Source organism: Branchiostoma lanceolatum, chromosome 1 (genome assembly GCF_035083965.1).
Source record: "Branchiostoma lanceolatum isolate klBraLanc5 chromosome 1, klBraLanc5.hap2, whole genome shotgun sequence".
NCBI classification, from domain to species: Eukaryota; Metazoa; Chordata; class Leptocardii; order Amphioxiformes; family Branchiostomatidae; genus Branchiostoma; species Branchiostoma lanceolatum.
Window position 1 is genome coordinate 15,697,250 of NC_089722.1, and position 18,092 is coordinate 15,715,341.

An 18,092-nucleotide genomic window follows, 5' to 3' on the forward strand; every position below is an offset into this window, starting at 1 on the left:
GAAGAGCACTGGAAAAGGGAAGTTTGGGCGGCCTATAGGCATTTTTCCAGGCATTGTTTTTTTTTTTGTAGTGGAATGGCGAAAATGTTTGTGCAAACTTTTACAAGAAGCCTGACTATGATGGAAATACATCAGAATTAGAAAGGATAAAGCTTTACATTATGATAGAAACTTGCGAATCAATTCGCAAAGACAACATTTTGCAGAAATTCTCGTTTTAAACAAGGAGGTTAAATATAACCTCCTTGTTTTAAACAAAGAAATGATAGTTCAGATTCTTTCAAAGCAGTCGATTATTGAAAATAATTCGATCTGCTGGAATATCAACGCAAAATCAAAATGCTGTGAAAAGACTGCTCAGTGATCTACAGCATTGTTTCCATTGAATGAACGTGTTCGTTCTTATGTAGATTCTTGTTTCTTGATGTTTCTCGAACACAACAAAACGTCTTGACAGGTGTTTGTACATTATAGCGTGAAGCATGCTGGGAACAGCTGATCACTTCCTGTAAAAAAATGGCGGCCAAGAAGTAGTTTTTCAAGTATTCTCCTCAACAAAAACCCACAACTTACCGCCAAACGACTATCTTTCCTCGCCACAATACCACACCGAAAGAAGAAGACTTTCAAGATGGTGAATATAACGTGCACGCCTAAGGACTGGCCTCTGACCATCATCTGTAACGGCATGGTGTATGACGAAGAAGAACCACCACTGACGATCTATGATGCACACTTTTGGATCTACCTGGGCGTGTACGTGGCTTTGGTCATGGTTGCAGGTAAGACTACCTGTGCTGTGTTAAAGTTCAGGATTTATTCATTCACTGAATATATAAGAAAACCCTATTAAAATAGTTTGTGGAGCAATGACTTGTTGATATGAATGTATGATGTCATATAAAGATGATACGCCCCTCCCAAACATTCACGGATTCCTGTATAAATTATAACACGTGCTAAATATGAAAATTTGTACTAAATTGACTAAAGCGCAGTAGATAGAAGTTCTTCTGACGAAAGACGTGTGAACGGCATGACATTTTTTTAAAAATAGGCGAACTTCTACTACGTAAATAGTCAATTCAGTACAAAGTTTCATTTGTCTTTTGCCCCCCTCCCCACGCACATGTTGACACACCCATAGTGCAATTACTTATTAAGCGCAGTCTCCTACTTAACATTACATTTTTGTGAAATCACCTGTAACGTTGGATAATTGCTCTAGGGTGTGGTAAAAATTGTCTAGACTAGTATGAATATCTAAAGGATTCCAGACAGCTTCTATATTGACATGGCTAATTGACAAGATGTCCCTGTCAATAGTGCAAACTGCAAAGAACTCTTATTGACAGGAAGCACAGGAATAGGTTTGAATCAGTATAACATCCAATCAAAGGATTGGTTTAATAGCTCAACTGGTAAACCCTCAACTTATAAGCCTTGCTAATATTCTAGACGGTTGGGGGTTCGGTCCCCTTTTATGACTTTTGTTAATTCAAATTTCAATGTTTTGGATGACATTATCTCTTTTGGACTTCACCATTCAAACATTTCTGCAGTTCGCAGGAAACCATGTTTAAAAAGTCATGAAACCATGTTTAAAAAGTCATGTTTGTAGTAGTCTTAAACATGCCTTGACAATACATTATCATGTGACTGATAGATAAGGTGTAAGGGAAAGGGTGATAAAAAGTTCATAACTGCTCCCCTCTCAACTTCTAAAATGGACTAGCCTATGCATAATTAAAGGTCTATGTGTAACTAACTGTTTTATTTCTTTCCCAGGCTTGATGGCAGGGTTGACCATGGGTCTACTGTCTCTGGACAAGAACAGCCTAAAGGTCCTGAAAGAGTCAGGAAAGCCGAGTGAGCAGAAGCATGCGGCCAAGATCCTACCTCTCGTGGAGAACCACCATCTTCTCCTGGTCAGCCTGCTGCTGACCAACGCAGGGGCAGTGGAGGCCATGCCTATCTTCTTAGACAAGATCTCCAACCCCGTCATAGCCATTGTTGTGTCAGTTACGGCAGTGCTCATTTTTGGAGAGTAAGTTACTATCATAGTGACCATAGCAAGCTCTATGGGCTTAGCCCCTTTCTAAGCTTATATAATACACTTTTTGCTGATACAGTTGGCTACACAAACAACCCAGTACAAAAGGAAGAACAGTTCAAAATCTTATCCAGTTGCTTGAGTAATTATTTTTGGCTTACAAAAAGAAGTCATCAGCAATGTGTATTGTATAAGCAAAAAAGGCCCATAGCTGCTATGGAAGCTATATCACATGTGTCACCAGCAGCTGTGAATCAAATCAAGGAAATAGTGTTCCAAAGTCTAAAACATACGTTTTTGTTGTTGTATCCCAATAACAGATAAATGTAGTGCATATTAGTAGATCTATAAAAAAAAGTCATTACTTTTGTTTGTAATTGGTTTTTGATAATGATATACATGTAACTTTTGTCTCTTTTTTTGACAGGGTTATACCACAGGCAGTCTGCTCTCGGTATGGTCTTGCTATCGGAGCATTCCTTTCACCGTAAGTTTGTATCTTTTTTTCTCTTTAACGCCCAATTGGAATATATATTTATTCCTACCTTATACGTGTATCTGTTCTTATGATCTGTGGAGTATATATATTTTCTAGCAATTCAAATGACAGAAGTGTTAGTGATGTTGATTAGACAGTTGTGGTGCATGGTGGCACAGTGGCAGGGTGTTTGGCCCAGAACTCCAGGGTTCTATTTCAGGGTCCCCTGATTTGTCCAATTGACGTTGTGTCCTGCCCTTGGGAAAGGCACTTAACCTGACTTTCCCCACATCACTCAGGTGAAAATGAGTACCTAGGGACATCCCTCCGATAGGACATTAAATGGAGGTCCCGAGTTTGAAGAGAGCCACACATTGAGGATGTAAAAGAAGCCACCACACTTATCAAAAAGAATATGGGTCCTTCCCAGTGTGAGTGGATGAAATTAATCTGTCCAGATATGCAGCTTGTACTGTTCAATACAAACCTAGAGTGTGTTACGCCATGAGTCGGTTTACTGAGTATGCAATACAAACAAACAAGTTATGAAGATGTTGTTCTATTTCACCACAGAGTGGTTCGTTTGCTGATCTTTGTGACATTCATCGTCTCCTGGCCTCTCTCCAAGTTGCTGGACTGTTTGCTTGGAGAAGACCATGGCACTTTCTTTAGGAGAGCAGGTGAATACCTTTGTTTGGAAATTATGCAAATAAAAGTATTCATACTTCATAACTATAATCAGAGGTAAGTTGAAAAACCATCCAATAAGTCGAAATCAGAGTCAAATATATATATTTGTATGAGAAGTATCATGTGTCATTGATATGTTTTTTGTTCTTATTCTTGTCACCATTCACATGTAGATATCACAACTTTGACATTCTGTCCCTCTCATAGTTTTCCATGTTTTTCTCTGTACTTTCACAGCTTCTTGCACCTTTGTCTAGTGCCTTCTTGGGACGAACCTTGGTTGGTGGGTTCCCAACTCTTATATTTATGTGAATATGTTGTTCCTCTTTGTTTGTCAAAAAAATCTTTTCCTTCTTTATGTACTTTTCTTGCTTATCCTTTACCCACATTTTCATGTAGGACACTTTAACTGTAGCACAGTGGTGGTGATATGTACATGTATGGTTTTACAACTCTTCTCCCATTCTAGAGTTGAGGGCTCTAGTGGACATACATGCTGAAGAGGCAAGGGAAAATGAGGAACCCCTGAATGTGGACGAAGTTCTCATTATACAGGTGGGATGCACCTCTATTCAGATATTGGAGTATGAGTATGTTAGTGTCATCGTGTGGCGCAATCGGTAGGGTGTTTCGCCCACAACCGAGAGGTACCGGGTTCGAAACCACCGATATGCCCGATGTTGTGCCCTTGGGAAAGGCACTTTACACGACTTGCCTCACTTAGGGACGTCCCTCAGATAGGACGGGAGGTCCTGTGTTTGAGGAGAGCCACACCTCAAGCACGTTAAAGAACCCACTGCGCTTATCGAAAAGAGAGTAGGGGTCCTTCCCGGTGTGAGTGGTTCAAAACCTACATGGGGCACATGGGGCAATTGTCGTATTGAGGTCACCTGAGTTAGCGCCGAATGGTAGCTGCTCCAGACCCTTGCGATCTAGCCCCACCAATTGTGTGCTACTCGCAATTCAGCCCCTGGCTGCGAAGAGAGAGTAGTCGGCCTACCCAATAATAATAATAATAATAATAATAATGTCTGTATTGTTGCTGTAAATGATACAAATAGGGAGTGCATGTTTGTGGTTGCAAACAAATAATGTAGTTCATCAACTTATCAACAGGGTGCACTCCAGATGAGAGAAAAGACTGCAGGTTCAGCCCTCACACCTTTTGACAAGGTGTTCATGCTCAGTATCGATGGGAAGATGGACCAGGAGACAATGGACATGGTAGGTGTAACAAATACAAGTAAAATCATTGAGTTACTTTCATTTGAAGAGAATCCGAATGCTATTCTGTTTGGATTGTTTAAAGCTAGACTGTCCTAACTTGCTTTGGCTACATCCAATATACATTTGATGCTTTCATGAACCTTGTTATGTAAAGTTACTAAAAAGTTTGGTTTTTGTTTACATTTTTGTGCCTACCTGTAGGTCATTGCTGCTGGTCATTCCAGAGTCCCAGTGTATGATGGGGAGAAAACCAACATTGTTGGGCTCCTATTGGTCAAGATGCTGATCAAGTTAGACCCAGTAGCAGCCACGCCCATACGGGACATCCTGCAAGAAACCCCACGGTTCTTACCAGACGTCAGGGAGGACACCCCATTATTCGACCTGCTGAACGAATTCCAGCAAGGAAAATGTAAGATTTTTTGCTTTGTCATTGCACAGTGCTAATAACCCGTGCAATGGTGGGTAGGGGGGATACAGTATTTGCCTTGCCATACCAAATACTTGACAAATTAGGCTTACCACTGAGGCATCGCCAAAAATGGTGCATAATTCTTTCTCTTCTTATCACTCAGCACTTATGAGACAGGGTATGGGAGTTAAACACACACTAGTAGACTAGCCCTCGACTGTTTGTGAAAGGTGATGGTGTAGTGCTCAGCAATTATAACTTTGGGCCACAAGGTTGTGTGTTCAAATAGTGTTGATATTTCTGAACACTGACTTATACACAACCAGAGAATAGAGTTTTATGTATCCCCCTGTTATGTATTGATTGTGATGCGTGCCTTACTGAAAACCCAATTTGTGTTCCAGGTCACATGTGTGCTGTTAGAATGGTAGATTCAACTGGTGAAGCTGGGGTGAGAAAACAAGTCTTGAGTTTTCATGCGAAGTTTGATTACTAACGAAGGACAGGCTACACTTGTGCCCTCCTTGGCTACAATAGCCTACATGTAGGTACCATCCTCTTTAGGCTCAATCTTCTGTGGTCCAGAAATGATTGAGTATAGCTGTAATTTCCAAGGATGGTACCCAGGCTAGGCTACAAAGCAGCATTGGTGCAAAATTACCTCATTACGAATGGATTTTGAGGTTTGTCTAAAGTGTATCTATTTGTGTGTAATATGCTTGGTGGATTATAATGGTGGTTGTCTCTTTCTATGCTATTTCCATTTCTGTATGTCTTAACAGCAAACCTTCTCTTTTTTCTCTCTTTTTACGCATGCTGCATGAATGTCTGATGCTCAGACACAGGTAAGCTTTCTTGAACGTTAAGGATGATTTCCAAAATGATAATCTTTGAGTTTTTTGGTTATGAAAGAAGTGATTCAAAGTGACAGTATCATTATGAAATAGATTTTAAAAAAGGAAGAGTGAAACATAACTTTTGATAGTAACAAAAACATGTGGGAAGAAGAGGGAAAGGGTATATTAATAGAACCACAATAAGAAAATTACATTATCTCATTAGATAGAATGATTTGGTAGAAAATGTAATGCAAAATGATACAACATAGATAGATATCAGTAACTTGATTTCCCAGCAGATGTGTAAAGGCAAAATGGTGACGTTTCTCAAGCTCCCAGTTCTCCAAGCAGCGGGCTTTTCTACTTTCTAGAAAAGCCCACTGCTCTCCGAACTGGGAGCTTGAGAAACGTCACCATTTTGCCTTTACACATCTGCTAGTGAGATTACCAGTTACTGTCAATCATATAGAAAATCTTGATCTCTATTATCTAACAGGATCTTCTTGGTGTGATCACGCTGGAGGATGTGATAGAGGAGCTGATCCAGGAAGAGATCATGGACGAGTCCGATATCAGCGCTGATGTGAACCGCAGAGTTAACCTAGCACGCGCCAGGGCGTCACGACAGTTGTCCAGGGCCTCCCCACGACGGGTAAGGATAAATATGTTTACCGGTATGTCATACCTGGGCCGTGAAAACGTTTGATACAGGTGTTCCACATCATGTGATAATTTTCCGTATCATACAGAGTTCTTCTTTTATCACACTGGCTTTCATAGAATATTTAAAATGTTCGATTGTGCCAGTTGCGCCCCTGTAGAAAATTTGAATACCGGATTCAGCGGTTGGAATCATTTTTTTTTCGTTGAAGGACACAAAACTCTCAACTTCTGGCGCATTTCGCATTGAAATGTGTTTCTTTCAGGTGGGTTTGACATAAATAAAATACAACACGGTGTATTCCGTACCACCCTCGGTCCGGCAGGTACCTCGGGCGATACGGAACACACTGTGTTGTATTCTATATGTATACATGTATGTGTGTCTGCTTGTATAAACATGCATGTCCAGGGAATGGATACATGTACATGTTTTTGACTAGCTCAATACATTATTGATCCTGAAGAAGGCGACAGTAGGCATTGAAAACTTGATCTGTATATACCTTAGTTTTGGAAGAAAGTTGAGCATATAATGTACTATGACTACTACCAACACAGATGAGCTTCCATGATACTTTGAGAAAAGCAATACATAGAGTTTTATACATTGTAGGAAATAGGGGTTGTGATCTTGATACTGGTAATCAGTCACCAGCATCTTTTTCAGCCTTTGAGAAAGGATTCTGTAACCAATACAAATCAGGTTAGCAATCCAGCTTAAACACTGGTACTAGAAGCCTCAGTAAAAATAGAACTCTATGATGACACAAATGTTTATCTCAATTGAGGACTCTATTCTGAATATTTGAATGGACAAAATGCTGATTCTCCATGATTTGATGTACAAAATTATTGCTATGGCCATGTTGATTTGATTATATGGATGACATCCCCTGGGGACCCCAAAACTGATGCGAGCGTGGGAAAAAAAAAAGTTGGGCAAAAAAAAAATCATTATGAAACCTACATGGCCAGGAAAGATGAACAAAACTAAACACATACAGTATGGTGTACTGGAATATACCTTCTTCAGTTTTGTTATTTCAAAACTTCTTCTTTGACTTTGGAATTGACTTTGGCATTCTACGACATTAGTATCCGTTTTCTGAAATATCTTTTTGTAATTACAGCATGTATTTTCTCATTTTGCCGCTGCTTTGTACAATTTACAGTATGGCCAAAAACTTCAGTCTTTTCTTTTGGAAACGGATGTAAATTGATGTGCGTTCGTATGTCATCCATATAATCAGAACAACATGGCCTAACTGGCACATTCCCTTTGCTATAAATCTTCTAACAGCAGCTTGATTTGGTTGAATTTCAGACCAGTGAAGCAGGGGGGCGTGACTCTCCCGAAGTGGAATGCTGCTACCCCTATGGCTTTGACGAGACCACTCCCCTACTCTAGTAGCAATGGTAATGTCTGACGGTACATTCACTACAAACTTCTTACCCTTTTCTGTATAGGTGGTCTCAAGGGTGGTGGTGTAAGGAAGATATGGCACAACAAGCACTTTCTAACATGGTCACATCATGTGTAGTAGGACACATGCACTGCATGGGTGTTGTTATGTGTTATGAGCACTAATGTTCCAACACTGACTTACAAATGTACCTTTCTGCGTAACCACCGTTGGGTGACTGTTTTGTTTGTGTTTTGTTAGTAGTGCATTTTTCTAGAATACTTAGAGGAAACCCAAGCAATATAAGGGCCCGAATATTAGATTTTAAAGTCAATTTATTCTGTCATTTCTATACATGATTAGTTCAAACAACACTTTCACAATGTATAGCGACATCCATGATGCAAAAAATATGACGTCGGTGTGATGTGAGAACTCACTGAAAATCGCAGCAGGAGTTTTTGTAGGCTTGCAAAACTAAGGGGATCATTGTACGGCACGTTTTTGTGCGGTTTTAAAATGCTCAAGTGTGAAGTTATTACGCAAATGTGCTTAACAGTGTTAGTAAATGTCACTTCCACAAAGATTTGAGCATTTTCAAATTATTTTTGGGCCCCAATATTGCTTTTGTTGCCTTTAATAACACTGTATCCTTCTTTGTTACTGACACATTTTTGTTTTCTCAGTTTCTGTGTATTATCAGGTTCAAGTGAGGGAAATGTGTATGCATGTTTTAATCTTCAGCACTTTATGACATCGACATTTTTACCATTGTATTCATAATTTTAATCTATACAAGTAGGAAACTTTGCATTGTACAGATTGCAGTTGCCTAAATTTGCTGTATAACAGAAAGTTGAATTGCTGAATCAACAGAAGCCTGATAAATTTTTCTTTGTGTTCTGTCTCAGCCACGAAGTGTATCAAGAGGGAGTGACTATGGAGCGACCTTGAACATCAATACAGACCACAGCGAGTCCGCAGGGCTGATAGACAACGAGTCACCTACAGCCGGCCACATGTGACATCATCGATATCAGTGGAAAAAAAAGGCTTAAGAAAATAAACGTTGTGTTTCCAATTACGGTCCTGAAAAAATTAGGGTCGGTGGGTATGGGTTCTCTTCCGAAGAGAACTCCATTTCTTGTCTACTCACAGATAAAACAACACAAGTAGGATAGTCACAACACCGTTGCAACGTGTTTCCAATTACGGTCCTGAAAAAATTCAGGTCAGTGGGTATGGGTTCTCTCTTTTTCTTTTCAAACATTTTTCACCCAAAGTGATCCAAGAAATACAGTTTAACAATGTAAAATTGAAATGCATTTTGTAACTGGAAACACAACATTTATTTTCCGAGGCCTAGTCTATAAGAAGGGAACAGCAATAGCGGCATTTTGTATTGCATTTGTACTGGCTATCGTCTGGCTACCATTTGTAAAAGAAGTCAGTTATTCTTGGAATAGTTTTATCATGATAGGACTCACATTGTTAGAGCTGCTGAAGATATGACACTATTGCACCAGTATTTAAGGCAAGTAGCACATATACATGTATTGCTAGTCAGTATGAAGCACTACCATTGCCGTACCATGCTGAACCTATTTTAGTGCTATCCACAGCATAATACGTATTGTTTTCCTTGGTATGTTACTTACTAGTATGGCATTTATGTGAATAATGATAGAAGCATTGGAAATCTGTTTATCTTGAAAGCAAGCTGCATTTTCCCACATTTCACTTGTGTAAAGCAAAATTGCCATGTTTTCCACAGGGAATGTAGTAATTAGTAAAACTACATATTGATTAAAGTCTAATAAAAAATGAAGCTGCAATTATAAAGATCTTTTACAGTAATGTTTAGGTCTAAGGGGTAGTGCAAATGGTGATTGTTCTTTTTTATATCATAAGGCCAGACCAATTTAATTTCTTGGTTAACAGATTTTTTGAAAAACTGCCAAATTCCAAAATCAACATGAAAACAGAATCTCAGAAGAAAGTCTGTACTTTGGTGCACACAGTTTCAGGGTGTGAACAGGGTCAGGTGCAAGTTTTCACCCCAGCCTTCTGTTATGATTTTTTTCTTTGCTGAAATTTAAAAAAAAAAATCAGTTAACCAAAAAATTTAATTGGTGTGGTAACGGGGAAATTGGAAGGGGACAGTTGAATCTTGGTGAATAGTATTATTGATACATGGAAGTTATAGGCTATTTTTGCAAGAGCAGAACACATATTGATTTATAGTAGGGAAATAGTAAGGGGATTTCTGCTGTTTAATTACATTTATGCAAAAATATCATGAAATCAAATGGTGTGTCTTTCATTGGTGACTTGGTTATTAATACAAATTATAAGATGATGAGTACAATTTTCTGTATACTTATAGTAAGATGGTCCTCTAGTTAAAAAGTCGTCTGGAAATGTATTGAGATTGTATCTAATTCTATTAATGATTGACTTTTAATTCTCATTATGTATATAGCAAGCACTGCAAAGTTTAACATATAGCAATAAAACTCTTTGTACTAGACAGATCTAAAGTATACTTTTGAGTTACTCTGAAGTCTTCCATGTGTAGTGCAACTAGTGGTTTAAAACAAATGTATGAAAGAAATACCACAGTCATGACCATTACACACAAACTTTAATCACACTAGCCAGATACCACATTATCGCTTAGAAATACAACATACTGGTAGTTCCTAGGAAAAGAACAGACCCTTGATCCTGAACCAACTACCATAATACATGGTACACATTGTAAAAAGTCACATCTGTTCAGTTTTGGATCCGTTGGAATGTTTCACAATATTAGTATGGGGATGGCAACAATCCATGTACAAAATATATAGGCTAGGGGTGGTCAAGAAAGTGCTTTTTCCCATCTAACCATGTACATGTAACCAATCTCTTCCTTAGTCAGTAGTTTGATAAATACACATCCATTGGTTGACTAGTCATCTTCAAGTTTAGTGGTCACTATATCCTACATCACTACCTTAGACCATGGTAAATATCTTGTACGGAAAACTGATTATGTATACTCAACAACACACAAACACAATTATTCATGATGGCAACAGTTAATACTGATCATAGGACAACGTTCAGAAAAAGCTTGATTTTCTTGTATTTGTCATTGCACGTGTTGCAAAACCTACCAAGGAGATGTCATAGTAGAAATCACCTTGAATCAACAGTAATCTAAAAATGTTTTGCATTCACTGGAATATTAAAGCATACTGTTGTACATAATGTAATTTCAATACCATCTATTTCAATGGTAATCTAATATATTTCACGGAAGTTGAGTGGAAGGATACGAGTTGATAGACTGTAAAATATTGGCACAATAATATTCCACATTTTCATTGGTACAAATTACTACTGTTGCTTCCAACACAAGACCATGTACAAGACTACAGCAATACAAGACTATAGAGGTACAATAACTTAGAAATACAAAACTATAAGAGAAGAAGACTGTATATACAGCCATACAACAAGACTAGGGAAATACATGACCAAAGACCAAAAGTCTACAAAACAAAAACATGATAAACATTTTCACTGTGACAAAATATGTGCAACCAATACCACTTTACAACCACTGTCACAATGTTTAATGCAACATATACAAATTAACATCAATACATTATCAAATGTACTGATATGTTCGACACAGTTTTCCAGCCAGTTGTCTGTTGTTCCAATACTGAGAAGGAGTTTTTAACCACGTGTTTAGTCATCAGGCTTGCGCTTTGGCTTCTTGGGGTTGCGGGAACGACTTTTAGCCTTACAGAGTGGGCAGATAGGAGCGTTGCGGTGGATCTGCTGATGGCAGGATAAGCAAGCCTGGAAATAAACAGTTTCAGGTAAGTGTGGATCATAATTGTGAAACATACACATACAAAACAGGGCCTGGCAACGAGTAGACAGCTTAGTTTCACAGGAAAGCAGAACAAGAAGATAAAAAATATGGTAATGACTCATACATGTACAATCATACATCATTTATGACATCAAGATGGTTAGGAAAGTATTTTTCCTTACCATCTTCTTTTTTCACTACGTCATCTAACCAGAATATGGTAATACATGTTTTTTTAAATTTCAATTTGTTTTTGACTGGAGTGGTAGGAGCCACAAAAGTTGTGTTTTACTACATGTTTGTATCATACTTCTATATACAAATATCATGCTTTGTCATACATTGCGCCGTGTCCATTTGTCGAGCAATAAAGTTCATTCATTCATTCATACTATCACCTATTATTAGTGTACAAAAACCTTCTGATTGATGACAAATTAGAATAGAAGGGTGATGACCCCTGACCTTCATGGGCGGCGGCTGCTGCCGGAAGCCCCGTCCTGTGTCGCCTTTCTGTCGCGCCACTTGGAGCTCCTGGGCTGCAGCTGCTGCTGCCGCAAGGGATTCTGGGATAGGAGGATCGGTCTGGTCCGAAGCCCACTCTGCCTTCTGTTTCTCAAAGTACCTGTGATTGGATAGAATATCACTGAAATTTACCTGTAGGGTAGATTTCCCATATACCTCTTTTTCACACTTACAGTACTAATATCTTTGTACATGATAATATATTTGCAATCATCAGATTGTACTTAAGGGCCTACAATTCTAATCTCAGTCCTCCCCTACAATCTTTCCGATTGTTTCCCTGCGTATCCCTACTAGTATCTACCTTCACTCTTAGCCTCCACCGGTTTTTTCTAAAGGGTTATAAATAGTAGAAAAAAATGGGCAAGGGGAGTGAGCCTACGGTGAGGGTAAAATTTCCCCCTCCCTACGTTGCTAACTCCTCTGGCAAATTATTCAGTCTGTTTGGCCAATGTCTACTATTTCCAGCAACCTATGTATTATCTGGATGACATCAGCACACGCATCAATTTTCACCCATTTCCAAAAATAAATAAAAAGTTTTCTCCCATACTGTAACTCGTGCAAATCAGCTACAAAATGAGCAAATATATGCCGTAAATTGCAAAAAGATATTTCAAAAAGCGGATACTAATGTCGAGCATTGGCAAAAACAAAAAAGAAAATGTGAAAGGACAGAAATGAAGAATCCATTAATTGGTATACCATTCTCCGTGTGTTAAGTCGTTTGTTCAACATTGTTGTCCACGTAAATTTCATGATAAAGGCAACTTCTTTTTGCCAAACTTTTTTTTATTCGCACGATCGCATCAGTTTTGGGGTTCCCAGAGGATGTCATCCATGTAGTCAAATCAACATGGCCTTAGGCTGCATTTAGGCATCAGGTATTTATTACTATCTGTCTATCAGACTATAAAGTACACTGACTGAGGGGTGATCCTTTCGTCCTCCTCCTCCAGACTGGGGAGTTTGTCCAGCCCGATGGAGGCCCGCAGCTGGTCCACGTGTTCCTTCAGGGGGCACACCTCCTCGTACATGCGCTTGGCGGCCTCCAGGGATCGGTTCCTCTCCACCTCTGCCTGCTTGATGGTCGTCTCCATCTAGGAACAAAAGAATGCATCTTTACGCAAATTCAAAGGAACAAGTCAACAAGAGATAACAAAAAAATGCAAATGTATGTGTTTAACGGTCTTGAATTACAATTTTTGATGGTCGTCTCCATCTAGGAACAAGAGAACGAATCTTAACTTAAATTCCAAATTCCCCCTCACACCTAATCTCCAAGCAGATGTAGAATGGCAAAATTGTACCGTCTCTCAAGCTCCTGGTTCTGCAGAGCAGCGGGCCTTACCTTTTGTAGAATGACATTCTTGAGAAACGTTACTAGTGCAATTTTGCCTTTATACATCTGCTTGGAGATTAACTGGGAGGGTCTGACAAAATGCTTTGGCAGGTTGTTTTTTCCTTGGTTGGCAGAAATGCTTGGATATCCAGTTTTATCTTTTTTGGTCTATATTCAAGGGATTACTACATTTACCCCTAGCAAGATCAAGATATTCGATATGATTTCAATCATGACTTTTCCTTGGTTGGCAGAAATTACAGTATTACCAGGTACCTATTTGCTGGGACCCTTACCAGGTTGATATCGGCATGGATGAGCCTGAGTTCCTCCACGTGAGCCATCTTCTCCTGCAACAACATGTCCATCTCCTCTCGGTACTCCTTCAGACACACGTTCTCCTGTTCTGTCGTCTCCACATCCTGCTTCAGACGTGCCTTCACTTTCTCCAGCTGAAGCATCTTACTCCTAAACACAAAGAAACAAACATTCTGGATACGTTGTCTGTATCTTGTCACGTGATAACCAACATCAAGTCACGTTGCAAGAGAACTCCAAGATGAGATCTGACTTAACTACTTACCCCTGCTCCGCAAGGAGGCGGGGGAGGCAGGACGATCTTCACAAGTCTCTACCTTGTCTCGTGTTCTCGCGAGACTAGGTCATTCCATGATCAAGATGTACAGTAGACATCGAAAATTTGGAGGTCCATATCTCGTTACCTTTTCTAAGTCACTGATTGATGAATATTCTTGTAACCGACTTTACCAGGTTGATGAAGAGACAGAGTTCCTCTCGAAAGCTCCCCAAATAGCAAACTCTTTTGTTGTGTGTATGGTTTTGATATTTGTCAAAACATACATTCTTGTTACAGTGTACCTTCACCAGATGGTTATGTCTTGGGTAGCATTACCATTACTTTGTGCATCTGTATGTGAACACGACAACTCGAGAAGGCATAGATGGATTGTCTTGATATTTGGTATGTGGGATGGGGTTAATATAAGTGCTTTCGTAGATTCAAGTACACATATGCAGCGTCAAAGGTGAAGGCCCCTCGCTCAGATGTAAACAAAACCCATCTGGGCACTGTTATGCAAATTGAGACAATGTCGAGACTAAAACTGTTTACAGGCCAAGGGCCTTCACCTTTGACACTGCACATGCATACTCGAATCTACAAAAGCGCTCATTTATGAGACCTACTTGATAACAAGTTGTATGATAACATACTGTAAATGCAGAAATGTTCGCAGTGGTTTTATGTTCACGGTTTTCACTGCGACCGTTTCACCACGAACATAAAGCCACCGCGAACATTTTTGTCCAATACTGCAGCAGTATGTGACTATTGGCTATAGCACTGCCGCGAACTAGTAGCCGCGAACACTCCATTTCCCCCTTAATGCGAAATAAAAACCACGCGAACTTAAAATGCATTTACAGTATGTCTACTAGAGTAGAATCTCCGTCCAAGTTAGCCGTCTCAACTAGGGGTGGTGGGCGTATTTTGCTTGCAGTATTTTACATAGCCCTCTGTTGTGGGCTAAAATTTATCATGATGTATATTCATTATAAAGGGGTACAAGCAAATACGCCATCCAAAATTTATTAGTCGCCACGGCCGACGGGTAAAAACTGGTACAGGATTTTTGATTTGCATGTTTGTTGATAAATTCTTACGCGTCACAAAACAAGCTTGTAAGGGGTCTATTTTCGGCCTGTTTGTTGACTTATTCATATTGATTAACGGTCCCCCATATAGTCGCTCCCATAAACAATGAAAACAGCCTTTGTACGCGGCACAGCCACGCCACCAAACGGCATCTGTCGGCGATTGCAACAGAACTGAATGCACTTACACGGCACTATGGCCACCTAAACAGTCCATGTTTTCTTATATTAGGTCCACAATGCCCATTTTTTCAAATCTGAGGCGTACTCACCGAATTTCCTTCAGGGTTTCAAGCTTGCACAAAATCTCTGCATCTTCGGACGCCATCTTGCCTCTCTCTAGGTCATTAGTGTTGACCCACGTGACCCTAATTTGATTTCTCCCGATGATCCTTATCATGTCGCGGTACGCGGTCTAAAGAGTGTGACCATGTGTTGTTGCGTGTTCAACCAAGGACATTATATTGGTTGGTTATCCTTGGTTTAACCAAGAATAGGGATAAAACACTCACTGTATATGTATGAAATTCAGCTAGGTTTGAGGGCTACACTACCAAAATCCAGCAAGTAATCGTTGGCCGGGCGTAGCTATACATTGTGATAATGGTGTTTGAACTAATCATTTATAGAAAAGACTAAATGAATAGACTTTCAAAATGTTTGGGCCCTAACATTGCTTGGGTTTCCTTAAAAAAAAACCCACAACGACAACAACATACAACCCAATGACTTGTATTGATAGCACTTGTAAAACCAATCAGGAATATTACAAAAACTAACACACATGATCGATTTTACAGAATTGAAAACATGAACGTGTTCGTCATCAAATGAATCACAAGTTGCACATAATGAATTAACACAATTTAATCAAGAAGTAATTTAGATTGACAGCCTGAGAGAGGTAGACAGTACCTCTCATTAATTATGAACAACTCAAGTGAAATACGTGCTCGTAGCACTATCGTTCAATCTCATGTCTGGGAGCGCCTTTCATAACAAATAGAGCTATTGTTTTATTGTAGTATGTGCCTCGCGGCAGCTAGCAGACTAAAGCATAACAGGGTAAAACACAGGTTACTGCACAAGCAAAACAGGGAGAGAAATGACTAAATATCAAAGTGCTCTTTTTGACAAGTACAATTCACAGTGGACCACAGCTTTAAGAACTGCAGTCCTTTCCAATAGCATGCATATTCATAATGAGTGAGGGACTACAGCTGAGATTCAAACTGACAAACTTTACGTACAGAGAAATGGTCACTAACGTTAATCACAAAGCACTGAATCTATCAATTAGTAGACTAAAGAAATGGCATCTAGCAAGATCGCTGTAGGTCATTATGCCATCATTTGTTATAGATAGTTGTCGCCTGACTCATACTTGCATGTATTAAAACACTTTGTGGCGAGTGGAACAGTCTCCTGGCTCCCGGGATCGAACCAGGGCCCGCCAGTCCACAGGCAGCACCATAACCGCTAGGCTAAAAGATCCGGACCAGTTAGATTGACCAGTTAGTGGCGCATGAACCCCTCTGTTACAGTATTTTGGTAATCATTCCCCTCTCTATTGTTATCCGTTTTGTTTTCCGTTTTAGTGTTTTTTGTCCAACGCACCTTCACAACGTCCCTTCGGTACACCAATAAAGCTCTTTCCGTGCTTAAGGTTCTAAAGTTGAACTCCTGGGCTACATAACCAGTTCTCGGTGCCTGAGAGTCTATATACGTATGGGGCGACGCACCAGGGTCCTCAAGACATGTGTCCGTTTCAGTTACGCGACAACTTGCTTGTAGAAGACGTTCAAGTCTTCTGATGTCATCGTCGTATTCTTGCAGACGTTCTGGACTCTGGACGTCGTCGCCGTTTGGTCTTTGGTAATGGGAATTTGCGACCATGTTGCATGCAACAGCGCCACGCGCCCTCTTACGCGCACCACGTCTAGGAGCACGAAGTTTACGTAAAGCTTTCTTCCCTATCACACAAGCAAACGCGACAAAAAGCATGGAAGCGATAGAAGCTGTAGTGATAATAACAGCTTTCGTGATCGTGAAAGACATCTTGGTCTCTGTGTCTGTACTTTGCGTCGTGTCCATTGTTTGCACCTGTTTGCACCCAAGGCGTTTCCACTCAACTCTTTTTGTCTTCTTTTTGGACGTCGCAACAATAACGGGGCAGAGACTGTACAGTGTAGATGGAATCAAACCTTTCAGCACGGAAACAGACCCTTTTCCTTGCAGACGGTATACTTGTTCTTTGGTCTCGGTGGAAACAATAACAACGCGGCGAATGATTGAGTCTGTGGTATTGTCCTCCCATCGAAGTGAAATAGATGTCGCTGTAATGTCGGCAATGTGAAAACCAAACGATTTGTCGCCTGTTCCTGCTGTTGCCACTTTTTTAACGGACGATGTCCTGTCTGCTATTGTAGCTTTTAGCACTTTCCAAGCAGAGGAGGGATTCCGGCTGGTTTTTGACGTATTTTTAGGCGTTTTTTTCGGGCTTTCTACTTTGTCATTTTTTGTGTGTGTCGCCAGCCCACAAAATGTCGACGGTGTTTCCACACACAGAAGTACGTCCCTCCACGTCACAGTTATAGGTTTATCAGCTCCATGCCATCCTTTCGTATCACGCTGTTCCGTTTCACAGCGATACAGTCCACAAGCCTGTGTCGTCACATTCGTCAGTAGAAGCGGAGAAGTTACGTTCCCCACTGTAATGGTTTCATCGGGAAAGGCCCGGGTCCAACTGGTGGGTACGGTCTCCTGTGCGGACCTACATGGCAACAACACATCGCTCCCTTCTTTGAGAATAGTTATGATTGGAGAACGAACATTGACATCAGTGTTGACTTCTTTACAGCCTCTCTGGTTAGAATAAAGGTCCCAAACCGTCCTTACGTTAGTTCGCCACTCAA

At 40.1% G+C, this 18,092-nt stretch overlaps 2 protein-coding genes across 4 annotated transcripts; one reads left to right on the forward strand and one right to left on the reverse strand.

The window, feature by feature from the left end:
* Positions 1-536: 536 nt before the first annotated feature.
* LOC136437300 (uncharacterized) lies at positions 537-10,925 on the forward strand. 3 transcript variants are annotated; one of them, XM_066431845.1, is made up of 11 exons: positions 537-782; positions 1,789-2,047; positions 2,481-2,540; positions 3,105-3,211; positions 3,691-3,776; positions 4,338-4,445; positions 4,650-4,860; positions 5,265-5,311; positions 6,196-6,351; positions 7,687-7,791; positions 8,677-8,804. In XM_066431845.1, exons 1-10 carry the CDS (start codon positions 632-634, stop codon positions 7,768-7,770), a joined length of 1,269 nt encoding a protein of 422 aa, XP_066287942.1. In that variant the 5' UTR covers positions 537-631; the 3' UTR covers positions 7,771-7,791; positions 8,677-8,804. The 3 variants fall into 3 exon arrangements, with proteins under 3 accessions (XP_066287942.1, XP_066287935.1, XP_066287926.1); XM_066431838.1 differs by having other exon boundaries at positions 7,687-7,778; XM_066431829.1 differs by lacking the exon at positions 7,687-7,791 and having other exon boundaries at positions 539-782; positions 8,677-10,925.
* LOC136437318 (zinc finger C4H2 domain-containing protein-like) lies at positions 10,391-15,569 on the reverse strand. The gene is made up of 5 exons (XM_066431858.1): positions 15,450-15,569; positions 13,800-13,971; positions 13,089-13,261; positions 12,102-12,261; positions 10,391-11,620 (listed from the first exon to the last, which is right to left on the reverse strand). Exons 1-5 carry the CDS (start codon positions 15,503-15,505, stop codon positions 11,507-11,509), a joined length of 675 nt encoding a protein of 224 aa, XP_066287955.1. The 5' UTR covers positions 15,506-15,569; the 3' UTR covers positions 10,391-11,506.
* Between the last annotated feature and the right edge of the window lie 2,523 nt (positions 15,570-18,092).